We start from the raw sequence: 23,290 nt of genomic DNA on the forward strand, positions 1-23,290 counted from the left end.
AAAGCAATTTAAACAAACAAACAAAAAAACCTTCCTTGGCTGGATCATCTAGCCCATCATCTTTTTTTTACCTCCAACAGTGTGGCCTTCACACAAGCAGGGCCCGTGGTTTTGTTATTCACATCAATCACGTACACAGGATATACTGCCTCCGGACAAGGGGGGTTTGTTGTGGCTAATAGCAATTGATGGGGTTATAGCAGCCAGGGCTGCCTCTAGATCTGAAGGGGTCTCATCAAAGTGGTCAGGATGCAGCAAGTTAAAAGTGGTGGGCTTTACAAAAGGAATGAAATAATATTTTTTATTGAAAACTGGAGTGCTTTCGAAACAAAATAGGAAATTCTTTCCAGTAGCACCTTAGAGACCAACTGAGTTTGTTCTTGGTATGAGCTTTCGTGTGCATGCACACTTCTTCAGATACCATGCACACGAAAGCTCATACCAAGAACAAACTCAGTTGGTCTCTAAGGTGCTACTGGAAAGAATTTCCTATTTTGTTTCGACTATGGCAGACCAACACGGCTACCCACCTGTAACTGGAGTGCTTTCATCATGTACTGAAACTGCAAAACACTTTTTTAAAGGTGTCACACACACACACACACACACACAAATATGATAATGCAATAAATTTTCCCTTTTTTGAAATAAAAAGAAAATGACGATGAGCCAGATATGAATTGTGTAATTCAGTCACTCAGAACTGAAGATAAACAGTGTTAGATTGTCTCCATTTTAAAGTAATCTGCAAAGACTAAATAAAAAAGGGACCCCTGACCATTAGGTCCAGTCGTGTCCAACTCTGGGGTTGCGGTGCTCATCTCACGTTACTGGCTGAGGGAGCGCCCGGCGTACAGCTTCCGGGTCATGTGGCCAGCATGACAAAGCCACTTCTGGCGAACCAGAGCAGCGCACGGAAACGCTGTTTACCTTCCCGATGGAGCGGTAACTATTTATCTACTTGCACTTTTGACATGCTTTCAAACTGCTAGGTGGGCAGGAGCTGGGACCGAGCAACGGGAGCTCACCCCGTGACAGGGATTCGAACCGCCGACTTCTGATCAGCAAGCCCTAGGCTCTGTGGTTTAACCCACAGTGTCACCTGCGTCCCAACAAAGACTAAATAACTTCTCCATAAATTTTTACATTAGATTTAAGATTTGACTCTTATACGCAAATCGAAAAAGCTTTCTCCCCACCAATAAATAAATAAATAAAATGATTGTAATAAACTTCTTTTTACTAAGTGGGTCTTCCTTCATTGGTCGTAATCTTACATTTACGACAACGTCCCGGATTGATTGTATTTAGTGGTCTCTGGTGCATTGTGGGAAATTTAAAGTGATGGGCAGAGTCAGAACATTCCCTTTTACAGAGGACAGTCCTCTCTCTGAAGGCGTCAACCCTCTTGTGAAGGGCTGTGCAGTCCAAGGGTTGTATCCATTGTTAGTCCTGCTCAATAGACCCATCAAGCAGTAACTGGGGGAAGGAAAAGGCATTGGAATAGGCCGTCTACGCAGAACCTCAGAGCTTGCTGGCCTTGATTCCTGCCCACATCCTCAGCAACAGCAGCTGAAGCAAGGCTGGTGGAAGACATTTGGCACCTGAGGCAAACCCCAAAATGGCACCCCCTTTCCTTCAGGGAAGAAGGGGTGAATGGAGGTGTCAAATGAACCTTATCTGACAGCTGAACTGTCAATCAAAGGCTGTGGCAGGAGTGGGGAAGAGGCCCACTCTGAATCACGATGGGTGGATTCATAGCCCAGGAGATACGCCCCCCCCCCCGAGCGCAGCCAGCACCTAAGGGTGGCAGGAGGCCTATGTTCTTAGGTTCATTAATGCAGCGAGACACAATCTTGCCTCTGAAACACCCAGGCTGAGGTAAAATACAAGATTTTTAAGTTGCTACCATGGAATCCAACAGGTCCAATGCAGCAGAAATGTTCTCCCACGCAGCCCCCATTGAAATGAATGGGAGCTGCACCAGGTACAGGTGTTATTTTTAAAAGTACTCTGCTTATGCCCAGAAGTTCCTTTGCTCACCCTTCCAGAACTGAGTCGGGCTATTTCAGGCATGTTCTTCTGATGCTGAATCTCAGCCCCTGGGTTTAATTCCCCCCGCCCCACACAAGGTAGGGTTTTTTTGTGGGAGGGCGAATGCTGGGCCACTGCCCCCAGAAGCTGGCGCGTGATGCTGCCTCTCCAGTTCCTCTCAGGGAAGGCACAAGCCTGCCTGTGAAAAATGCCAAGGTCACGGCAGTGTTGGGGGAGAGGCAGATAAAAGTGGGTTCTCACAGTCCCTCTGCTTCCATCCTTGCCCTGCCCAAGCCAGCTTTGCCCGCCTAGTCTAGCTGGCATTCTTGGCCAGGCTAGGCTACCCTGCACCCCCCTCTGTTCTCTCCCCCCTGGCTTTGCCCGCCTGGCTTGGCGTGGCACCCTCCTGGCGTGCGCCATGTTCCACCTGGTGCTTGTGAGTGGGTTGCTGACAGGGGTGCCATCGTGGGGGTCCTTCGCCCTCCTCCGGGAGTCCAGCCTTAATGAAGAACAGCCGCTCGAGTCGTCTGTGGTTACCCTCAATGAGAGGTAAGCAGCTGGCCAGATCCTTTTGCGGTTGCAGTTTGGGAATACTATCTGGTTCGGTGGCTGGACCTGAGGGAAGACTGATTTAATACCTGCCCTACACCTGAAGTCTGAAGCTCCCTGGGTGGCTTGGGGCCCGTCTTCCTCTCTAGCTAGGCTTCCCCCCTCCCCTCAGCCTAGCCTACTTCGCAAGGTTGTTGTGATTATGAAAATGGGTGTTGGGAGAGGGGGGAGTGTTGTGTGTTGTCTTGAAGGAAATGTAGGGTGCAGGGCTGGTCCGTTGGGACACGAGGACAGGTGGGAAGAGGGTTGTTGTTTAGGGTAACAAAGAAGACTGTGTGATCAGGGGAGGGGGGGATTTGCATGCAGAAGGTCGCTTGGTTCAATCCCCAGGGTTGAGATCCTGGTGAGGGTCTCAGCATCTGCTTTCATTGCAGAAGCTCCTAGGTTCAGTCTCTCTCTCTCTTCCCCCCCCCCTTCAGTCTCGCACATCTCCCGGTCCCGGTACGGCTGGGGGAGACCCCTTGCTGGCAGACTGCCAATGGCCTGACTCAGAACGGTGCAGCTTCGTATGTTCCCCTATGCGGAAAAGTTACAGGAGACACGGCAGAGATTTTTGAAATGATGCATACTGCAGAGAATGTGGAAACACAGAGATACTTTGCTGGTGGTTGTTCCTCTTCCCACAACCAGCTTGGCAGAGGTTTCAGAACAGACAGAACCCATGCTTCCATCGCGCCTGGTTAACTTACAGACCTCTCTGCCACAATTCATGTGGCTGCCTTTTAATAATGATGATGATGATGATGAAAATTAATTAGACAACTTCCTGAGGACCATAGATGAGTCTTAGACATCCTGGCTAAATTGATCTCCCATGTTCAGGGGCAAGCTATCCTAGGACATTGCCAGCTGCTGAGGATGAACACCAGATAATGGCCATTGCCTTCATAACATGCTTGCTATTGCTAGGGTCCCAAAGGCTGGCCGGTGTTGGGAGCAGGATCCGATTCCTGGATTAGACGGCCCTTTCGTCTGATCCAGCAAAAGCTTGTGCAGCATTTCCCCACGGGTGTTTACTTGGATGCAAACTCTGCCGCGTTTGAAAGGCGCTTACAAAGTTTGTAAAGGATTTGCAGCTGCAGTCTTTTAAAGTGCAGTCCTAACCGTGCCAACTCAGAAGTAAGTCCTACCGAATGCAATGGGAACACAGCAAGCTCCCTTATATTGAGTCAGGCCACTGGTCCAACACACGGCTCCAGGGTTTCAAGGCAGGGGACATTGAAAGCTGTACACATGGAGATGGAGGGCACGACTGATTCTGGGCTTTTCTGCATGCAAAACAGATGGTCTACCAATGAGCCACAGCCCTTCCCCAGTGGGACTGGCACCTATAGAAAAGTGGGGTGAGGATTAATATTAATAGCTAATGTTTTAAACCCGTTAAATTAACGGGCGCTAGAACATATGGGCAGCCGCCGCAAGAGCAACAACATCCCGGCTGGCGGGGAGGGAGAGCCTGCGCCTCGAGACTGGACTGAGGCGAGCATGTCCGGGTGGCGTTGTTTGCGTGAGGGGTTGAGGAGGCCGAGCAGCAGCGGCGGCGGGTGTCTCTGCTTGCCTCCCTCTCCGGAGACGCCGCGGCTTTCGGAGACGCGGGTTGTGGGGAGGAGAGAGAGCGGGAGCGATGCGGCTGCTGCTGCTGCGACAGCCTGCCTTCACTTAGACCCGGTGGCGGGGAGGGAGCAGCCGCTGAGGTGTGCGCGAGAGCGGGACTGCGAGCCAGGCTCATGCGGGGCGGGTGAGGGGCCGAGTGGGAGAAGGAGGAGGAGGACGACGACAACAACAGCCGGGAGCCTGTACATAACACTTTTATTGGCCGCCGCGCGCGTCAGGCACATTCTGGCGCCTCAGGATCTCCGCGGGTCTTCGTGCCGCGAGAGGCGGGTGCCTAGGAGGGCCCGGAGCGCCGAAAGGGGCTGGCGGTTGCCGTTGACACGGGACTTAAGCGATGGGGCGGTGAAGAAGAAGTCGCCTTCCATCCCTCCTCTTCTCTCCCTCCCCTCCTCTATTCCCCTCTCGGCCGGTGGTTGTTTTTTCCTTGCTCTCGGGGTCGCTGAGCGGCACGCGGCGCGAAGTCTCTGCGTTCAAAGTCCCAACGGCTGTCCGTTGGGCACATGCGCAGTAGCGCAAACCCACAGACACAGCGACTGGACTTAGAGACACTTGCATTATATATATATATATAGATAGATAATTTTATTATCCCCCCCCCCAGCCACTTTGGGTGGCTTCCAGCACATATAAAAACATAATGAAAGAGTTCTGGGTCTTTCCCCCTTGCTGTTGCTACAGCCAACAAAACAGTACAATCCCACAAGTAATTCTCAGTAGGAAGCCCCAATGAGTTTAATGGGACTTCTTCCCAGGTGAGTAGGCATATAGGATTGCGTCCGAAAAGGGCTCTCGTTGGGAGGAATCAATTTGAACTTATCCCTGACGCTTTCTGCTAGCTCAGCTTGCTTCAATGCAGAGCAACTAGTCCAGCCAACTCGTCCTTGTAGGACAGCCAGCGTGGTTGCCTTGTTATGAACCACCTTGTGGCTTGTGCAAAAGGCAGAATATCTATCACCCAGATAGGATCACTGTTAGGGAAGAAAACTCAGCCAGTCAGTGTAGGCAGTATTGAGTTAAATGGACCAAGGGCCTGCTTCCTGCTTTTTTTCCTGTGAGCACAGTAACAATTTTAAAGGACGTTAAAGCAACCATGGCCACGCTGGTCGGCAACACCAGCTTGGCGGGAAAGATAATTGCCTGTACTGCTTGCAAAGAGGATTATTTCGGCTAATTGTTAGGAAAAAGTGTCTTAACCATAAGTACTCTTTGACAGTGGAACAGGCTTCCTCCTTGGGAGGTGGTATGCTGTCCTTTGCTGGGGAGGCTGGGCACAGGCTGTCAGGGATGCTGTCATAGAATTGAAGAGTTGAAAGGGATCCCTGGGGTCATCTAGTCCAACCCCCTGCAATGGAGGGGTCTCAACCATGGCAGATGGCCACCCAACCTCTGCTTAAAAACCTCAAAGGAAGGTTAACTAGTCAGCCCCCCTGAACTTCAGGTGTTCGCTTGGGTGGCTTTGCCCCTGAATCACTCCCCAATATTAATTCAGGGAAGGCTCCAGGTTCTCCTGCCTGAAACTCTGGAGAGCTGCTGCCAGCCAGTGTTGACAATACTGATCTGGGTGGACCGGTGGCCTGACTCAGTAGAAGGCAGCTCCCTCTATACCTGTGTCACTTTTGGCTGCTTCAATGTCACTCAGGCTGTTAGAAATTCAGGAGCCCCTTCCAGATCAGAAATGGCCTCCTTAGCCTATTTGGCTTCATTAAAATTAAAATTATAAAAATAAATTATAAAAATAAAATTAATTTGGCTGAGGAGGATTGCGTAGCTAAAGTTGAAGGTGGAGAACTGCGTTGCAGAGAGAGGACAGAAAAGGCCACCTGAAATTGGTTATAGTCAAACCTCTGTGTGGTGCTGGGGGGCGAGCTAAAACAGAGAGAGGAGGCTCATTCTGGAGAACATTGTTGTGGTGGAAGGGAAAGCACAATCTTTTTAGAAAAGGATGTATTCAGCAGGTTATCTGAGTAACAATAGGAATTGGAAACAAGGGGTGTCTCTCTCTGTTTGTTTAGGCTCCTGCTTATTCAGTAAACTGGATGCCAGTTTCCCAGCCAGCCTCTGCTCCTCCGTTTTGTAATAGCAGCTTTATTGGCAGATATTAAAGGGGGAATGCATCCCCTGCTAATTCCTCGTCTGTCAAGCTGCTGTTAAAAGCAGCAGAAGAGCAGGAAGGGCTATGTTGTTTTGCTGTTGTTGGCAACCTCAGAAGGGATTGCTCCTGTGCCTATGGGACAGATGAGTCTGCCCCATTTTGTCTCAGCTTCTCATTTTTCTAATCTTCAGTTTGCAACATTTCTCCAGCAGTTTGCAATTTATTGAAAAAGTCCTCATAAAACAGCCAGCTTTTACTGCACACTTCTACTAATACAGTATACAAATCTCTGCAAGCAATTTGCCTTAAAAATAATGTGGTTTTGTATACAATTTTCAGCAATATGTGTGCATTTTGCTGCACACTTTCCCCCAATACAGTTTTGTGCAATTTTGTTGTTGTTGGAGAACTGTTGGACTAGGGCCTGGGAGACCAGAGTTCGAATCCCAGCCCAGCCATGAAGCTCACTGGGTGACTGAGAACTAAGCACTGCCTCTCACCCTAACCTACCTCACAGGGTTGTTGTGAAGATAAAATAAGCTTTTTGGAAGAAATAAGGTGTCGTAAGATTTGTTTCACATATTGTTTCAGGAAACCCAAATTAGATAGGCTCCTGCGATAATGCAAACTGAACCTGATTTCTCCCAAATTCAAACCTGTGCCTTTTTGCACATGCCAACTCTCCTGCAAGGCTGAGAGAAGTCTTCCCCGCTAATGAAACCCATGCTGTGCTTGCGTGGTTTTGAAAGCTCAGACAGAACTGCCATTGCAACAGCAGAGCGACATATGAAGTTGCCTCCTATCGACTCAGACCATTGGTCCATCTAGCTCAGTAATGCCCACACTGGCTGACAGCGTCTGTCCCTAGCTGGAGATGTCATCGGGGGTTGAACCTGGTGCCTTCTGCATGCAAAGCAGGTGATTTCCCTTCCCCAAGAACACTTGGCCAGCTAGGAGTCAAAATGGAGTGAGGCCTGTCTTTCTGTGCTGTTTTCAGACATGTGGCCTTATTTGTTTGGTATATTAATAACTATTATAATATATATATATGAAAGACCTTAAAATTCTTACTACACAAGCTGTAGAACCTGTAGCTGATCTCTGCCTGTTCTGTCTCCTCTGGCAGCTGCAGGGAGCAGGTCCTCCAGGAAGTGGGTTCTGCTACGCTCCGGTTGCTCCGGTTGGACAGCCCCCCCAGGATCGCAGCTGGCATAAGGAGGCAGGCGCATGAAGCTTGGGAAATGATGAAACTGCCAGATCTGTCCAGTGGGGGCCAGCATTTCAGTGAGTCTTCATTCCCACCCCACTTCTGCATCCCCACCTTGACCTGCCCACCACTTACCCCAACCCCAAGGCAGGGGTTTGGTCAGCACTGAGCCTTGACTCCAGGATCTGCTTTCAATGCCAAAGCTGCCCTGGAATAGCAGCTCCCTAAAGCATGTACAGAGTGCCTTTTCCTTCACCACTTACCACTGATAGTGAGGGGCTTATGGGCCAGAGAGCACAGCTTCTGAAATTACTTAAGCCTCTGCATAAACTCACCTAACCATAATCTTCCTTTCCTTTTGCCTCACCAATTAACTAAACTGAGATAAAAGTTGCTACTTCTTTTTCAATTATTATTTAGGCCCTGTTTTTGTGCCTGTCTGAGCAGTCCAACGGGTAGGAAAATGCAGCAGCTGAAGCTTTTTCTAGCATGTGGGGGAAAGGTCCATCTTTCCAATTTGGCAGACATTTTTACTGAGATCGACAGGAGCAAACAGCTCAGTCTGAAAAGCTCAGCGTACCTAGTGTTGGTGTGTTGGAAGCTTGGAGGTGTGGGTTCAAGTTCCTCCCTCTGCCAAGGAACAGCTTGAGGTGTTGGGCAAAATGTTCACTTTCAGCCTTGGTACTCCTGTAATAAACCAAATCTGGCCCTTTTCCCCTTATGGGGTACAGAAGAGCCCTTGTACAGTCCTCCATCGGTAGGAGAATATAACAGAGGCCAACCAAAGAAGATTGAGAAGCAAAGTCTTTATTAAAGCTGTTGCAACAGGGTGTTTTTCCCACACACCAGAGAGCAGGGAAAAGACCTAGAACAAAGGAGTGCCTCTCCTTATATCGAAATTTGAAATTGCCCCCACTGCTGTTCAAGACCACCCCCCAAAGCATCTTACATATGTAACAGAAAAAGGCGATCTCCAACAAATTTCAACAGAAACCTGAGAAGTTTGTTTTTCTCCTGCCTGCCAATTTATATGATAAAGTCTTATATGATTGCCTTTCCTGGGTAGCCAGGCCATTCCTTTGAGATGGTAATTATTTAATCTCTGAGGCAATGGGAAGGTTCGCTCACCCCCTCCCTCCTTGCATAGAAACATTTGGTAAATATTTGGTCAGTTTTGAGAGTCAAAATGGTGTCAGGAGTCAAAATGGTGTGAGGCCTGTCTTCCTGTGCTGCTTCAGACATGTGGCCTTGTTTTGCTTGGCACACTTATGAACAATTATTGTTGTTGTTGTTGTTCAGTCGTTCAGTCGTGTCCGACTCTTCGTGACCCCATGGACCAGAGCACGCCAGGCACCCCTATCCTCCACTGCCTCCCGCCTTGATATTCTTGCAACACTCCCATCTGTGGAATGGGAAGAGTGACCAAAACTGGGGGACATTTGTTGAGACCAGCAACTGGTACACACCTGCTGGTAATCCCAAATTAAAATCACTTCCACACTGCCGCCTCCTTAATGTTAGGTCTCCTTATCTCCCCAATTTCTCTGCCTGATTTCCCCCCTCCCCCCCTCCAGTACATACTGCTCCTTATCCTCCTGCCTCTAGACCCCGCATCAAATTCTTCTCGCTTCCAAACCAAGCTTGCACTTTCTACACAGCAACTGCAGTGATTTTAAACATTCCTTGACGAGCTTTCTACCCTTCCCCACTCCATTTTAGGTTCCTTATCTCCCCAAAGCCCACCCCCACCCCCAATCCTTTCTGTAACATCTTTGGCTTGGGAAGAGTTCTGACAAACCCCAAACCTTGCCACTATTTCATGGCATTTTCTTTAGTCCTAATAATAAAGGAAGTGCCTTTCAAATTTAAGTCTTTCCCTACTTGTTCCCCAAACAGATCTTTCGTCCAACGAGACGCTGCTGTTCCGAAGAGAGAGCTGCACCCAAATTTCCCACCGCATCACGTTGGATGGTAATGCTAAGCCAGGGGCGGGGTGTCTTTTTTATCCGGAGGGCCGCATTCCCTTCTAGACAAACTTCTAGGAGCCACAGGCCAGTGGTTGGCAGGGCCAGAGGGAAAGGGGGGGGCAGCAAAGCTTCATTTGCATACCCACCCTTCTCTATCCTCCCTCCAGGCAAGCAGGGGGGCATTATTGGGGCTGAAGATAATCAGGGATGATTTCCCTCCATCGGAAGGGAAGGGGAGATCCCAGATCTCCCAGGGTCTCCTAGAGGCAAAAGTGGAAGGTAGGCTACACACCCTCCAACATTTCTCCTATGAAAATAGGAACGTCCTAAGGAAAAGCAGGACATTCTGGGATCAAATCAGAAACCTGGACAGCTTCTGTAAACCCTGGACTGTCCCTGGAAAATAGGGACACTTGCCGAGAGCCTGCAGGAACAATATAGCATCAACTTTGGGGGTCCCAGCCCCCTCAAATATTTTATATGGGGGGGGAGACAAAAGGACTTTGATCCCTAAGGGTTGGCTCCTATGCCCGAAAGCCACCTTCATACCTGAGATTGCCCATCCCGGCTGGATAGTGGAGCCGTTTAATTAAAAGCCAAGGAAACGAGGCACTTTTAAGAACCAACCTGAAAGAACAAAAATATCGACAGTCTCCTCAGGTTCCAGTTTACTAATGCTAATAAATGTTAATGCACTCTACTCTGAAGCATTCCAGCAATTTTTGACTCTTACCTCCATTTCCCCAAGGGTATTACCCACAATGCACTTGTGGCAGCCATGTTTTCCACTTAAACTGTGGTGCCCCCTTGAGGAGTGAACTGCATGATACACTCAGATGCCCATAATGGAGGCCCAAACAGAAAACAAATGCAGATTTGGAGAGGGCTCTAGAATGTAGAAATGGCAAGAGGGAGGGTGCTCTCAACTAACCCTTTTGTTTCAGCCTCAGGGGTAGGGGATCTGTCAGGCCCTATGAAAGATACTCAGAGTCCAGTGTGATTTTCATGCTCTTTATTCAGCTCATAGTAGTGAGGAATGTAGTTCCCCCAAAACGTTTGCTTTATATACACTATTTACACAATGGGCCCCATGTGATTGGCTAATTCCGGGATACTCCTGTGTGCCAATCAGAGTGCGGATTCACTTCCACCTGGAGCTGGATTGGGTGGCTCCTGCGGACCAATCAGACTGCTGCAATCTCAATCCTATTGTTCTGGGACCAATCAGACTGCTGCAATCTCAATCCTATTATTCTGGGACCAGTCAGACTGCTGCAATCTCAATCCTATTGTTCTAGGACCAATCAGACTGCTGCAGTTTGGATCCTATTCAACTCAGTACATAACACCCTACAACACTATAACTCCCATCGCCCCATGACCAATAGCCATGCTGCTGGGAGTTGGAATCCTGCAAAAGTTCCCCTCTTCTGTAATCCAGGGGTTTTGTAGAGGAGAATGACCCCCTGTCTGCACTGCAGCAGCCTCATGCCCCACTACCTTTCCTTTTCCTTCTGGATTTCCTCCTCCCCCAGATCTTGGCTGGCAAAGCTGGGTGCTGCACCCCGTGTCCTTCGTCTTCACCCAGTGCCTTGGGTGCCGCTGCCACCGAAAGGACAAGGCCCCTCCGCTGCCCCTTTGGATTCAAGACTGCGGACTCGAGCAGCCGAGCCGTCGGCCTGATGGGGAAGCCAAGCAGGTACAGAGCGCCTCTCAGAGAGCCATATGAAATTAGGCTGAGGAACCACAGGTTGCGCGCCTCCTGAGCTAGGCCTGTATAGTCTGCTCTGACCGGCAGTGCCTGCCCAGGGTCTACGGCAGAGAAGGGCCCGTCTTTCCCAGCACCTGCTCCCAGAGATGCAGGGATCGAAGGTGTGATCTTCTGGGCTGCCAAGCAGGGGAATCTGCTCCTGACTAAGTATGGGCCCTCCTTTGGGACATAGGAACCTGTGGGTGTATTGCTGGTGACCTAAACATTTCAGGGCACAATTCTGCATCATGCTAATGATGCAGATTTAGGTCAGATTTCAGAGCAAGGGCGGGGAGCAAACTCTGGCTCTTGCTGTCAAGATGCCAAGTGATGGATCTGGCCTTGATCACTGGCAGAGAAGTCTTTTCTGAAATGGATGAGATCTTTTTAATCAGCAATAATAGATATGACCCTGGGGAGCGTCTGCTTGCAAAGCAGGGGCTACTTCCCACTGCGCTATAGTCCCTCCCCCAGGGAACCTAAGAAGCTGCCTTATCCCCATTCAGGCTATTTGTCTACATAACTCAGTATTGCCCACTCAGACTGGCAGCAGCTCCTTAGGGTCCTTGCTGTCCTCTTCCTGGCTGGGCCTTTTTAAGGGTTCCCTCTTGCGTTCTTGTCTTCTGGAGAGCGAAACAAGGCTAGGGTTGGCCCTCCAGTTATCTTTGGATGGTAAATGAATAAATTGTAGCCAGGAAGCTGCTTTCTACTGAGCCAGATCCCTCTAGCGCAGTTTTGTCTACTCTGACTAGCAGCAGCTGTTCAGGGTTTCAGACAAGGGTCTCTCCTAGCCGTGTCTGGAGATGCCATCAAGGACTGAACCTGAGACCTTCCTCCTGCTGCTTCTCTCTCAACAGAGACACTGCTGCCAGACCCGCCGGGCATTGATGCCCTTCGTGTTCCTCAAAGAGGACGGCTCATTGGTCATTCGAGCAATCCGCCTGGAACGAGACTGCCACTGCCGCCCCTGAGGCTTTGCCCCCATCCTGGCTGGCGTAGAAGGCGCCCCACGCCAAGGGTGACGGGAATTTGCAACGGAGGACTGCTGGAGCATCAGCAGAGGACGCCCCCAACTGGCAGTTGTCAATGTTGGGGCAGAGCAGTGGAAGAACCTTTCTCCCACAAGGGACATTAATGGGGTGAGAAGGGAGTCCATTTCTCTTCATGCTTGGTTACTACAGAGGAATCCTCTGATCCAAATGGAATCGGAAAATACTATCCCCTTCACAAGTTGCTGGGACTACAACTTTCCATTATCCCTCACCGCTGTCCATGCTGTCCAGAGATGATGGGACTTGGGAGTCCCAACAATTTCTGGAGGGCCACGGGTTCCTCATCCTGGAAACAAAAGATAACCATGTTGGAATTGATTTTGCTGTTGGAAGGTTACCCAAGAATTGTATTACAAAACTACAACCCAAAAGCAGCTTCTCTGGGGGATAAGTTACCGTAGTTCATCGCCGAATGAAGTTTGTACCTCCATAGCTCATGAAAGGGCCTCCTTAGTGGTGGCTCCCTGGCATTGGAATGACTTCCTTCTTGAGATCCTGCTGGTGTTTGGGCACCAGCTGAAAACTTACCTCTTTAGCCAGGCTCTTTATGACATGGGTTGTTGATGTATTAAGCCACTGACTTTTGCAGTAAGGAGGGCAAGTTGTCATACTGCTTGATTTCATATTAATGTTTGTTTGTTTACTGGAATTGTTGTACTGTTAAGTTTCATTTTACTGTATATTTGATATACCCTGATCCAGGATCATTTGCGTGTTGAAGGACAGGATGAAAATGAATCTCTTTTGAGTTGTACCCTACAATGAGCTTGCCCGCCTCTTCCCGTGATTTGGCCCTTGCAAGTCCTATGGCTTTCCCAGTCTGGTGCCCTTTCAGATGTTTTGGACTACAACTCCCATCAGCTCAAACCAACACGGCTAGTGATCAGGGAGCTGTAGTCCCACAGCATCCGATAGGAAAGGCTGCCCTTAACACTACAACTAGATCTGCATATAAGTACCATCTCCATGCCATGGGGAACGTCTTCTGTTGGTTTTTGCAGATCAAGCTGCTGATAAACACACAGGAGCAGGTCAGGCTGTTTTTCTTGGTAAGTTGGCAACCCTTTCCTATAAGCATGATTGACACCTATAGAATAGAATATTGGCATTGGAAGGGGCCTCAAAAAAGTCATTTAGTTCAATAAGAATAAGAATGAAAATTGGCAACAGTTAGAAAAACCCAACCCTGGTATGTGAATGAAGGAAACTCCTCTGACCGAGTCATGACAGTTAAACAGCCAAGGAATTAAGTTTAAATTTTCGGTATGGACATGGCCACAAAGTCAACTGCTGCAGTTCTGGCAAGGGCACAGGGAGAAAGGGGCAAATTTTGTATCTTATCCATATAAAGAAATGCATGCAGATTTAACAATAAAAATGTATTGACTATTTTAATACAACCTTGCTGTGAATTTGTCGTCTTTTTATGTTCCAGAAGAGAGGGCGAGTTAGGCTGACACAGCAATACAAGGGGATAAGATGTGCATAAAGTTACAACAGGAATTTTGCTCTGAAGTCCCAACCCATTTGAGGGATAGGACCTGGTGTGTCGGAACCTGTTTTTAAGGCAAACATTTTTAACCCCTGGAATTAAGAAGCAGTGAGGGCTTCTGACCATGTGCAGAGAGCCCTTCTCAGCCTCCTGAGTTATGGCAGACTTCAGCCAACATGCTTCTTAGAAACTGCAGCCCTATGCTTGCTTAGCTGGTGGGAAGCTGTGCTGAGCAGAGAAGGACTCACGTGCAAGGCAACAAGCACAGGATCAAATTCCATGGCCTCTGATGGGATTGTTAAAACACATGCTTCTAAATTCTCTCCTCAAAGTGAGGGAGATCTGAGGTGCTTGCTTTGGTTTGGCCTAATCTGAAAACTCGAAAACTGGAGATGTTCCCAAACTGCTTTGAAATATGGAGGTTCTGTTTTTATAACACCATGTAGTCACTGATAGTACTATCGACCACCACAGATTTCTCAAATCATCCTCAGGGATGGGGCCAAATTCAGTCTTCCTGGCCTCCCTGTCTCACAGGACTCTCCCAACCATACCCCTTACCGTCCCTCCTCTGTACCCTCAAGTGCTTGACTAAAAGAGATCCTCAATTTGCAATAATGCCCCTAGATTCCCTGATCAGTGTGCGCGCAGGTCCCCTCTGCCGTTCCTGAGGCTGAAAGGTAATCTACAAAGAGTTGCCTCTACTGCTTTTCCCTCTGGCCGCTCCTGCCACTGGAACACATCACAGAAAGGGTGTACACTCCCCACCCAAAGTCTAATCCTTTACAGAGAGCCGCATCTTATCATTGCACATCTTCCTCCAGCAATGAGGAAGACTTGAGAGCCACCATTCATGCCAGTCTGGTAAGTGCTGCTGGTTTTTCAAAGGTTTCCAGAGGTTTAGAGAGTGTTTACAGGCTTTGTAGATGCTGTTCCCCACTATATGCAATTTTACATACACATACGCTACCTGGGAACGTAAGCCCTGTGTAATCGGGGTGACACCTGTAATTGCCTGTTGCCAGTGTTGTTTTTCTAGAAAAAGAGGTGCCAGAATTTGCCATGAACGCCTCTCTCTTTCTCTTAGAATGGCAATGGCACTCAACTGAGAGGTGCTGAAACCCACCTGAGAGGTGCTGGAACTGAGTTCCTATGAGTTCCACATGAAAAAAGCCATTTATGGCCTTTATCCAGTCTACCAAAATCCACACATCATAGACCCTATAGAATACCTTGTTTCTTACCCTCCTACATTGTTTGCCATAAGTCTCCCCTCACCCACCCACCCACCCAAACAGAAGCAATATCTAGGAACCAAAATTTATTACTTCCAAAGTATTACACTCAGCAGTTGGGACTTAAATTACCTAGTCTAATTAAAACACCCACCCCACCACATCCCCAGCACCACCACCATGCAGAGCACACGAACACCAGTCGGTTGGGGAGGAACAGCAAGTGGTTTTCTAATCTGCTCCCCAGAATCCATGCCTTGTCTGATGAGCGGCTCCATTCCTGGCTAGCAAAGAGATCCAGTCCAGTTGTCATGTTCCACCCAGTCGTCTTGGCCACAAGGAAATCCCGGAAAAAAATAATCCAGTCACCTTCGGAGTGGAACAATTCAGCGGAGAGAGATTGAGCATGGTTCACACCTAACAGGTTGCAGGCTAGATCCATGGCAAAACTAGGCAGGAGAGTCCGGTAAAGGGGGGGGGAGCTGCCCACTTCTTCCCTCTCCCCCTGTGCCCAAACCGGAGCTCAATCACTCGATGAGTTTCTTGGCTTTGAAGAAGCGTCTGAGGTAGAAGACCTGCCAAGTGGCCAGACCCACAAGGCAGAGCATGGAGAAAATGCTGAAGTAGAAGACCCGAGCGCTGGTGGATTCTGAAAAGAGAGAAAGAGAAGGCCGAATGGCGGATCCAGCTCCGAGCTCCTAGGGTGGAGCGGTGGTTATAGAGCATTGGTCTAAGATCTGAGAGACCAGGTCCCCACTCAACCAGGAAGCTGATTTCAGGCCAGTCACAGTCCCTCAGCCTAACCCGCCTCACGGGGTTGTTGTTGTTGGAATAAACAGGGGAGTGGGAAAGAACTATGTTTGTACGCCACTCATGAACAACTCAGAGGAACAGCAGGATAATAAATGCAACAAATAACATCAGTACCTTCTAATACTTTATTGTTCGGCTTCATTTTAGGGAGGGGCCTTGCTCTGCATGCAGAAGGTCTCCACCACTGTGCCCCCTCCCCCCAAAAAGTATGACTCTGTGGCAGGTAATGAGGGAAAGCTTCTCTTTATAAGACTGTCACACCACTGTAGAGAGGGCAGAGAGTAGCTCTTGATACCCAAGGAGGCCGGAGTTCAAATCCCTCATTGCTTCAAAAGCTTAATGCCTGACCTTGGGCCAGTCACCAGTCATAGCCCATCCCTGCCTTGCAGGGTTGTTGTGAGGGCAGCCTCCACCAAGATGCTTTGGACTGCAGCTCCCACCATCTCCAGCCATCAGCCAGGTGGCTGGGAACAGGATGTTGTAGGCCTCAAGGCTAATAGACACCATCAACAGCCAAACGAAGGCCAGAGGAGGAAGAGAGAACAAACAACAGAGCAAGCACAGCCAGCATGGTGCCCTGGAGACGTCCGTGGACTACAACTCCCAGCATCCTTAGTATGGCCAGTGGTAAGGAATGATGGGAGTTGTAGTCCAGCAACGTTCTGGAGGCCACCAGATGGAAAGAGCTGGAGACGAGGCCCACACTGCAGCCTTTCTTGGCTCCAGCGAAGGACAGTGGGCAAGATCTCCAGCCGCTACTCACCATTGGTATCACGCATCTCCTCCTCGCGTTGTTTCATGAAGGCAAAGTCTTTGACGATGGATTCGGAAAGGTCCTCGAGCCGACGAAGGTCCACCTCCAAGGGCTTGAGTTTCTCAGCCTTCGCAATCTGTGGGGAAAGGGGAGGGCAGGCTGAGCCAAAGGCCAGCACAATGCCACAAGGAGAGCTGGGGCCACGGAGGGGGTGGAAGCGGCCACCAACTCTGGAAACCCTTGGAAAACCCATCAGACTTGCATGAAGGGTGGCAAATCCGCCAAACTCCACTGCAATTGCTCTCTCTGAAGCGCCTTGCTCAAACTCCCAACTCTCCACAGGTCTCAACGGTCGGTGCGTGGGCTTCTGGAGATTGCTAGGTGCTGTTTTTGCACCTTTCTGGGCTCAATTTTTAAGTCATTCCGGGTTCAACATGCTGCGTGTGTGGTCGCGCATCAACTGGACACGCGTAAGTGGGGCGTGGCCCGTATATAAACGGTTCAAATAAAAGAAACTGAAGAAGACCTTTGCTGGATCAGGTCCCTCTAGCCCAGCATCCTGTTCTCACAGAGGCCCTAAAGGGAAGCCTGCAGGAAGGACCTGACCCTTATAACATCCTCCCCACCTGTGATTTCCAGCAACTGGCATTCAGAGCCCTCCTGCCTCCCACAGTGGGGAAGGTGTTCAGTTGGCCGCTGTGAGAACAAGATGCTGGACCAGATGGGTCTTTGGCCTGATCCAGCTGCAGGCATCTTCTGGTGATCTCAGGGAGGTTCTGCAGGGTCACCCCCCACAGCTCAAAGCACTTCTGGGGTGGGATGAAACTTGAGCTTTTCACAGGCTCCCCGTCCTGAGAAATTCAAGCCACTTTTACGGGGAATGCAGGAAACGTTTGCACACAGATTTACCTGCTGCATCTAGCCCACACTCAGGGCCGTCTTTCCCATTGGCGTTAGTGGTCCGTTGCGCCAGGGCACCGGCCTCTCAGGGGCGCCCTCGCGAGTGGGGGAGCTGTGGCTTTGCCGGCAGCCTCCCCTTTCCCTGCACGCCCGCCAGCTGCGCCCCGCCAACTATATGGCTGGCGAGCATGCAGCTTCCTTCCCAAGCCTCTGCAGGAGGAGAGCGATCCCCGCAGAGGCTTAGGATGGAAGCTGCGCACATCTGCTAAAGACATCCCTGCTCCCAGTCGTTGTCCTCCTCCTGCTTCCTGGCGAAAGGCGGCCCACAGCCTTCCCGGGCTGCCTTCTCAGACGCCCCGACGCCGGAGAGCATGTCCGCCAGCACATTTTCCTGCTTGATCGCCGCCACCACGCCGGGGATCAGGGCTGTGGGGGAGGCAGAGGACATTTTCTACCGCCCCCTCCCTTGTTTTGGAGTTGCTGGGGGGGGGCTGCCGGAGGGATCTTTGCACCACGGCGCCGGATATGCTTAAGACGGCCCTGCCCACACTATGGCACAAACTCCCCTCTCCCCAAGGAGGACTCCCTGCCATATTTATTCAGAGCAGACAAAAGTGCTGCACTTACGTCCTCATAATTCCGTGCCTCCACCCCGTGCTTGATATTGAGGGTGATCAGTTGGTCAGGGACCCGGAAATTCCCTGGAAAGAGAGACCCTGGGGTTAGGTGTGAGAGGAATGGAGAGAAGGTAGGCACAGACTGAGAGGACAAGGTTAGGATTAAGGCAATAATGATGTACAGCAGACGTCCCACAACCAGACACTCGCCATTTGTTCCAAACTTACGGTTTGGTTTAGGCAAATTATAGTCCATTACACCTGGGAAGCACCTGGCTGGGAAAGGCTGCACCACTGGAGGATTTTTAAAAACCACAACACAGGCCTATTTGGACATATGGACTGTTTTTATAGATCTATATGTTTAAATGAAGATCAATATATTTTCCCCGTTAATGTCACCTGGCAATGTTGAGGTTTTATTTTGATTTTTTCCCCTTTCCTTTTGTTGTATTTGCAAAATAAAATGAAAATGAAATCTTGTTTAAAAATAGGGTTTTTAAAGTTTGCAGCGTAGCAGCTTCCTATGTATATTTAAAACAGCTCGCTTTTCTGGAATAAATAGAAGCATTTCTGGTTTTAAAAACATGGCAGTCAGTGCCTTCCAAACTCCCTTAGCTCAGGGTGGGTTCATTCCCGCCCAAGATCACTACGATCCTTATAATGATTAAGTCATCCTAAAATTAGTCACATGGGCAACGGGACCACCTTTCCAAGCACCATCAACCAATCTGCTGCAAACCCCACATTCAGGAGGGAGCTCCATCTTTACCTGCCCAGCACTTGATGCCATATATCCAGGTCTGGGGAACCTTTTTGGTGCCAAGGGCCAGATCCTTATCAGAGCCAAATCTGACAGGTGGGAGAGGTCACCCATCCTACGACTGAGTCGTAGGTGGGATCGTCCAGAAGTCAACACCTTTTCCACTTTGATTTTAAAGCGGGAGAGGTTCACAAAGGCTTTTGCAAGATTCTTCTCCCACCCTTCTGAGACTGAAATTATATTGCGCTTCTCTTGCAAGTGACGCCCCACCACTCACGGGGAAAGTGTGTGAGCTGCTTCAAACAGCACTTGGGAGAAGGCAGGTCCCAAAACAGGACTGAAGATTGCCCTGAAGCTCTTCTGAGAAGCCCTGCTTCCCCCTCGCCCCACTGCTTCCCCTTGTCTATTCACAGGAGCTGAGCTTTGGAGAAGGCCTTAATCTCCACCGATCATCTGATGAAGAGAGATTAAATCCTGCTGTGCAATCCTATTCCCTCCTGAGTGCAGGGCACGCAGCCAGTGCAGGATTAAACCCTGTCCTCCTGCTCATCAGCTGATGGGAGGATGGGTGTAGCTTGGGGGGAAAGGCCTGACTGGCCAAACTGGATCCACTGGTGGGCCAAGACTGGCCAGAGGGGCCCGACATTCCCCACCGGTCATATCTGATGTCAGGTGTCAAGCAAGTGGGCATGGCTTCAACCAAACTGCCTCACAGGCCATGCAGACCGCAGGTTCACTGCTGCTGTTCTTGAAAATTCAGCTGGTTAGGAAGCAGTCTCTGGTTTTACTTTCATTCAAGGCCTACCCAGAAAAGGTCTTTGCAGTGTTGTGATTAGAAGACATGCAGACTGGCTTCAAGGGGCCCTGCTTCTGGGTCAGCTTTGCATCCAGTAACCGTCTCTTTTTAGACTTTGGTTTTTTTCTAGTTGTGAAGCCCTAGAAATCTGGGCCAGGCCCTACGATCAATGAATGGATTGTGTGGGTTTGGCAATTAGTCTAGTCTAGTCTGAGAGGATAATGCTCTGCAACCGGCTGCACAGAGAGGTTGCGGAAAATCATGATTTTTATAGAGACATCATTTCCATTCTTTGAATTTACTATTATCATTACTACAGTGGTACCTCTGGTTGTGGATGGGATCCGTTCCGGAGCTCCGGTCGGATCCTGAAGTTTCCACAACCGGAGGTGCCGCTTCTGCGCATGACGCGATAGAACGCTTCTGCACATGCGCACATGGCAAAAACCCAGAAATATACTTCCGGGTTTGCTGCTTACATATCCCGAAGTTTACATAACTGGAGGGCTACAAAGCAAAGGTACCACTGTATTATTATTATTATTATTATTATTATTATTAAGATTTCTTACCCACCTTTCACCAGCAGGTCCCAGGGCGGGTTACAACAATTAAATATACAGTTAAAACTTTAATAAATGAGTTCCCAAGTTCTGACCTCTCAGCAAAAAGAAATCATTTTTTAAAAAGATCTCATAAGATAATGTTTCTTGCAAATTTATGGTGCTGCAGTTCTGGCAGGTGGGGGAGAAAAGTGAATGAAGAAACGTTCCATTACTGTATGGGATTACAGCTATTATACCTGTAGCTGTTTTGTTTTCTTCAAGAAATGTTATTTGAATAAGGATTATGGGTTTTTAAAATAAAAATAAAAAACTGAACGGTTCTGTGGAAATCTGTACCCGGTTTCAGTCAATATGGCACAAAGGGAAGCCCGTGTTAGAATTAATGCCTCTCAGCAAAAATGTAAAGATGGTTTATTTTGCAGAGGTAAATAGTCTTGTAAATAAGACTTTAATAAAAAGCTACTAGCTTGCTGGGGGCTGGCAGAAGGTTGTCACGGTGCAGCTCTGGCCTGCCTCTCTCGCCTACTCACTGCATGGAATTATTTCTTACATATCTAGGGAAGGGCTGCAGCTCAGTGGTGGAGCATCTGCCTTATGAGCAGAAGGTCCCAAGTTCAAATCCTGGCATCTCAAGGTACGGCTGGGAAAGGCTCCTTGCCTGAAAAGCCACTGACAATCAGTGGTCTGACTCTGTTCAGGATAGAGCTTAAAGGCAAATGAGACAAAGGGATGGAAAAGGGGGCATGAGTTTGGGAGAAAGTCTCATGGTGAGCCACCCACTTTTCCAGTCTGAGATCAGCTATGAAACATGCAAATCATTCTAGAATGCTTCAAGAAGATGTGCCTCCGAGCACATAGGGTGCTTCCTTTCCCCACTGTGCAGGCACATAAAAAACAAACCCGAATTTGGGATTAGAGGCTACTTTTTGAAATGTAAACCCGCCTGCAGAATCCATCGCCCCCATACCTGGCTGGCCATGACTCTCAAAGCAAATCTCATAGATCTCATAGTCGTCTGTGGTGAAGGCAAATTTTCCTTTCTTGGCATCATCCTTGGAGTACAAGAGGTGGCCAGAGGAGTCCGTAACCTGCAGGGAGAAAGGGCCAACTGCCAGCGTCAACTCGAGCAGAGACACAGGGTATCTGGGCATGCGCAAAATGCAAAACAAAACAGAAGCTTGACAACAAAGAGTCTCACAGCACTTCCAAAGCCTTAATATCCACACTGCACATTCAAAGCACTTTGACACCACTTTAACTGCTGCGATTTCCCCCTGGGAATGATAGTTTGTTAAAAGGGGGCTCAGAGTTGTCAGGAGGCCCCTCCCAGCACATTTAACAAACAACAGTTCCTAGAATTCATTGGAGGATGCCATGATTACTAGTGTGATGCAACAGTGCTTTAAAAATGTACAGTGTGTGGATGTGACCTAAACTGCATTCACTGCGGCATGAAGAAGCTTTCCTGGGCTAGAATGCACTTTGTGGTTGCAGCTGCAACAGACTCCTGTACCATATAGGTATTTTTGTGTGCGGTTGGAGGGGAGAGGGGTTGTTTGTCAGCAGAAGAAATAGGGTGGGGAGATCAAAGCACAACATGCTCCTCACCCGCAAGTCTGTCCTGATCCCCGGCGCGGTGGCTTCCGAGACCACGAATTCCCCGGTGACCATCACATCTCGGTGAAGCTCCTCTTTCAGACACTTGCGCGTCTGTGGCGGAAGCTGGAAGGACAGTCCCTGGCAGCCACCTGCAGAAAAGGCCAGCAGGGCCAAGGGACCCAGGAGTCCGGGCACCCACATCGCTGTTAAGAGCCAGACAAGAGCGGAAAATAAATAAATAATAAATAAATAAAAAGGTGGAGGGGCGGGGAGAGACTGATTCTGTGAACCCTGATTTGCTGTAAGCCTTCAACCGAGCTGGATCCTTGTAGGTTGAAATCCCTTCCCCCTTGCCTGGAACCGGGTTGGTCCTTTCACACGATACCGCCTTCCTCCGCCCCCCCCCCCAACCCCCAGTATTGCCTCTCTGATGTCGAACCCCAGTTGGCTAACCCCTGCCCGCGCGCCCCGCAGGCTCGATCTCGGATCCTCCAGCCTTCGGGTCTGCCTCCGATTCTGCCCTCCCTCTCTGTCCGCGGCCGCTTCCGACGTGGCGCTCTCCGACGAGTCCGCTCCGCTTGGGGGCGGGGCCTGGGGCGGAAGAGGCCACGCCCCGCTCCAAGCAGGCGGCGTGAAAATGATCCCGGGCGGGACGCGTGACATTTGTCCCGCCTTGAGCACAGCGCAGGCTGCATTTGTTTTGCAGAGTTTTTTTGCAGAGTTTAGCATGAGCCGTGATGCTGGATCAGGCCAGAGGGGGCTCCACCTTGTGCAGTATCCTGTTCTTAACAGGGGTCCAAACAGATGGCAAGTGAGCCTCCTTGAACGCAGTGGGACTTACTTCCGAGTGAACCTGCCTAGAATTGCATCGTTTGAACTTCATAACTTTTTAGACTGCAGTCCCTTAGACTCGGCTACTGGGGAGTTAAATGCCATGGAATCTTATTTTTGGAATTTACCTCTGAGCAAACTTGTTACTGTCTTCTTGTGCCTGCATCATCTCTGCAATTTTTACCGCCCTGCAAAGGGTTAATTTAAAGATGCACAGCCAGCCTGGCCCGTGTGCTTGGTTGCTTGCTTAGGAGGGAGGAGGCCCCCTTGTGTTCAGTGATGGCTTGCTCCCAGGAAAGTGTGTGTAGGGCCGATCGTAGAATTGCAGAGTTGGAAAGGACCAAGAGGGTCATCTAGTCCAACCCTCTACACTGCAAACCCCTTACTTGTAAAAGTAAGCCCCAATGAATTCAATTCAGGTAAGTCTTGCGTGTTGGGTTGTAGGCATAGTCGGCCAACTTCACAACAACCCTGAAGAGCAGTTCACTTAAAATGTACACTCCGATCCTACGCCTGTTTACTTGGCAGCACATCCCGTATTTAACGGCTAATAAGCGCGCACAGGACTGAGTCTGCAGCCTTAATCGATGTGCATTATA

At 49.4% G+C, this 23,290-nt stretch overlaps 2 protein-coding genes across 2 annotated transcripts; one reads left to right on the forward strand and one right to left on the reverse strand.

Annotated features, from left to right (window-relative positions):
* The first annotated feature begins 2,452 nt into the window (after positions 1 to 2,452).
* Positions 2,453 to 12,698, forward strand: LOC117039136. Its single transcript, XM_033136205.1, has 5 exons — positions 2,453 to 2,583; positions 7,476 to 7,633; positions 9,453 to 9,527; positions 11,059 to 11,222; positions 12,131 to 12,698. The coding sequence occupies exons 1-5, from the start codon at positions 2,453 to 2,455 to the stop codon at positions 12,242 to 12,244; spliced, it is 642 nt and encodes a 213-aa protein (XP_032992096.1). The 3' UTR covers positions 12,245 to 12,698.
* A 2,425-nt stretch (positions 12,699 to 15,123) lies between these two features.
* On the reverse strand, positions 15,124 to 22,100 carry LOC117038881 (transmembrane emp24 domain-containing protein 10-like). Its single transcript, XM_033135846.1, has 5 exons — positions 21,870 to 22,100; positions 21,229 to 21,349; positions 18,147 to 18,220; positions 16,629 to 16,755; positions 15,124 to 15,701 (listed from the first exon to the last, which is right to left on the reverse strand). The coding sequence occupies exons 1-5, from the start codon at positions 22,059 to 22,061 to the stop codon at positions 15,580 to 15,582; spliced, it is 636 nt and encodes a 211-aa protein (XP_032991737.1). The 5' UTR covers positions 22,062 to 22,100; the 3' UTR covers positions 15,124 to 15,579.
* Between the last annotated feature and the right edge of the window lie 1,190 nt (positions 22,101 to 23,290).

Source organism: Lacerta agilis, chromosome 17 (genome assembly GCF_009819535.1).
Source record: "Lacerta agilis isolate rLacAgi1 chromosome 17, rLacAgi1.pri, whole genome shotgun sequence".
In the NCBI taxonomy this organism is placed as follows: Eukaryota; Metazoa; Chordata; class Lepidosauria; order Squamata; family Lacertidae; genus Lacerta; species Lacerta agilis.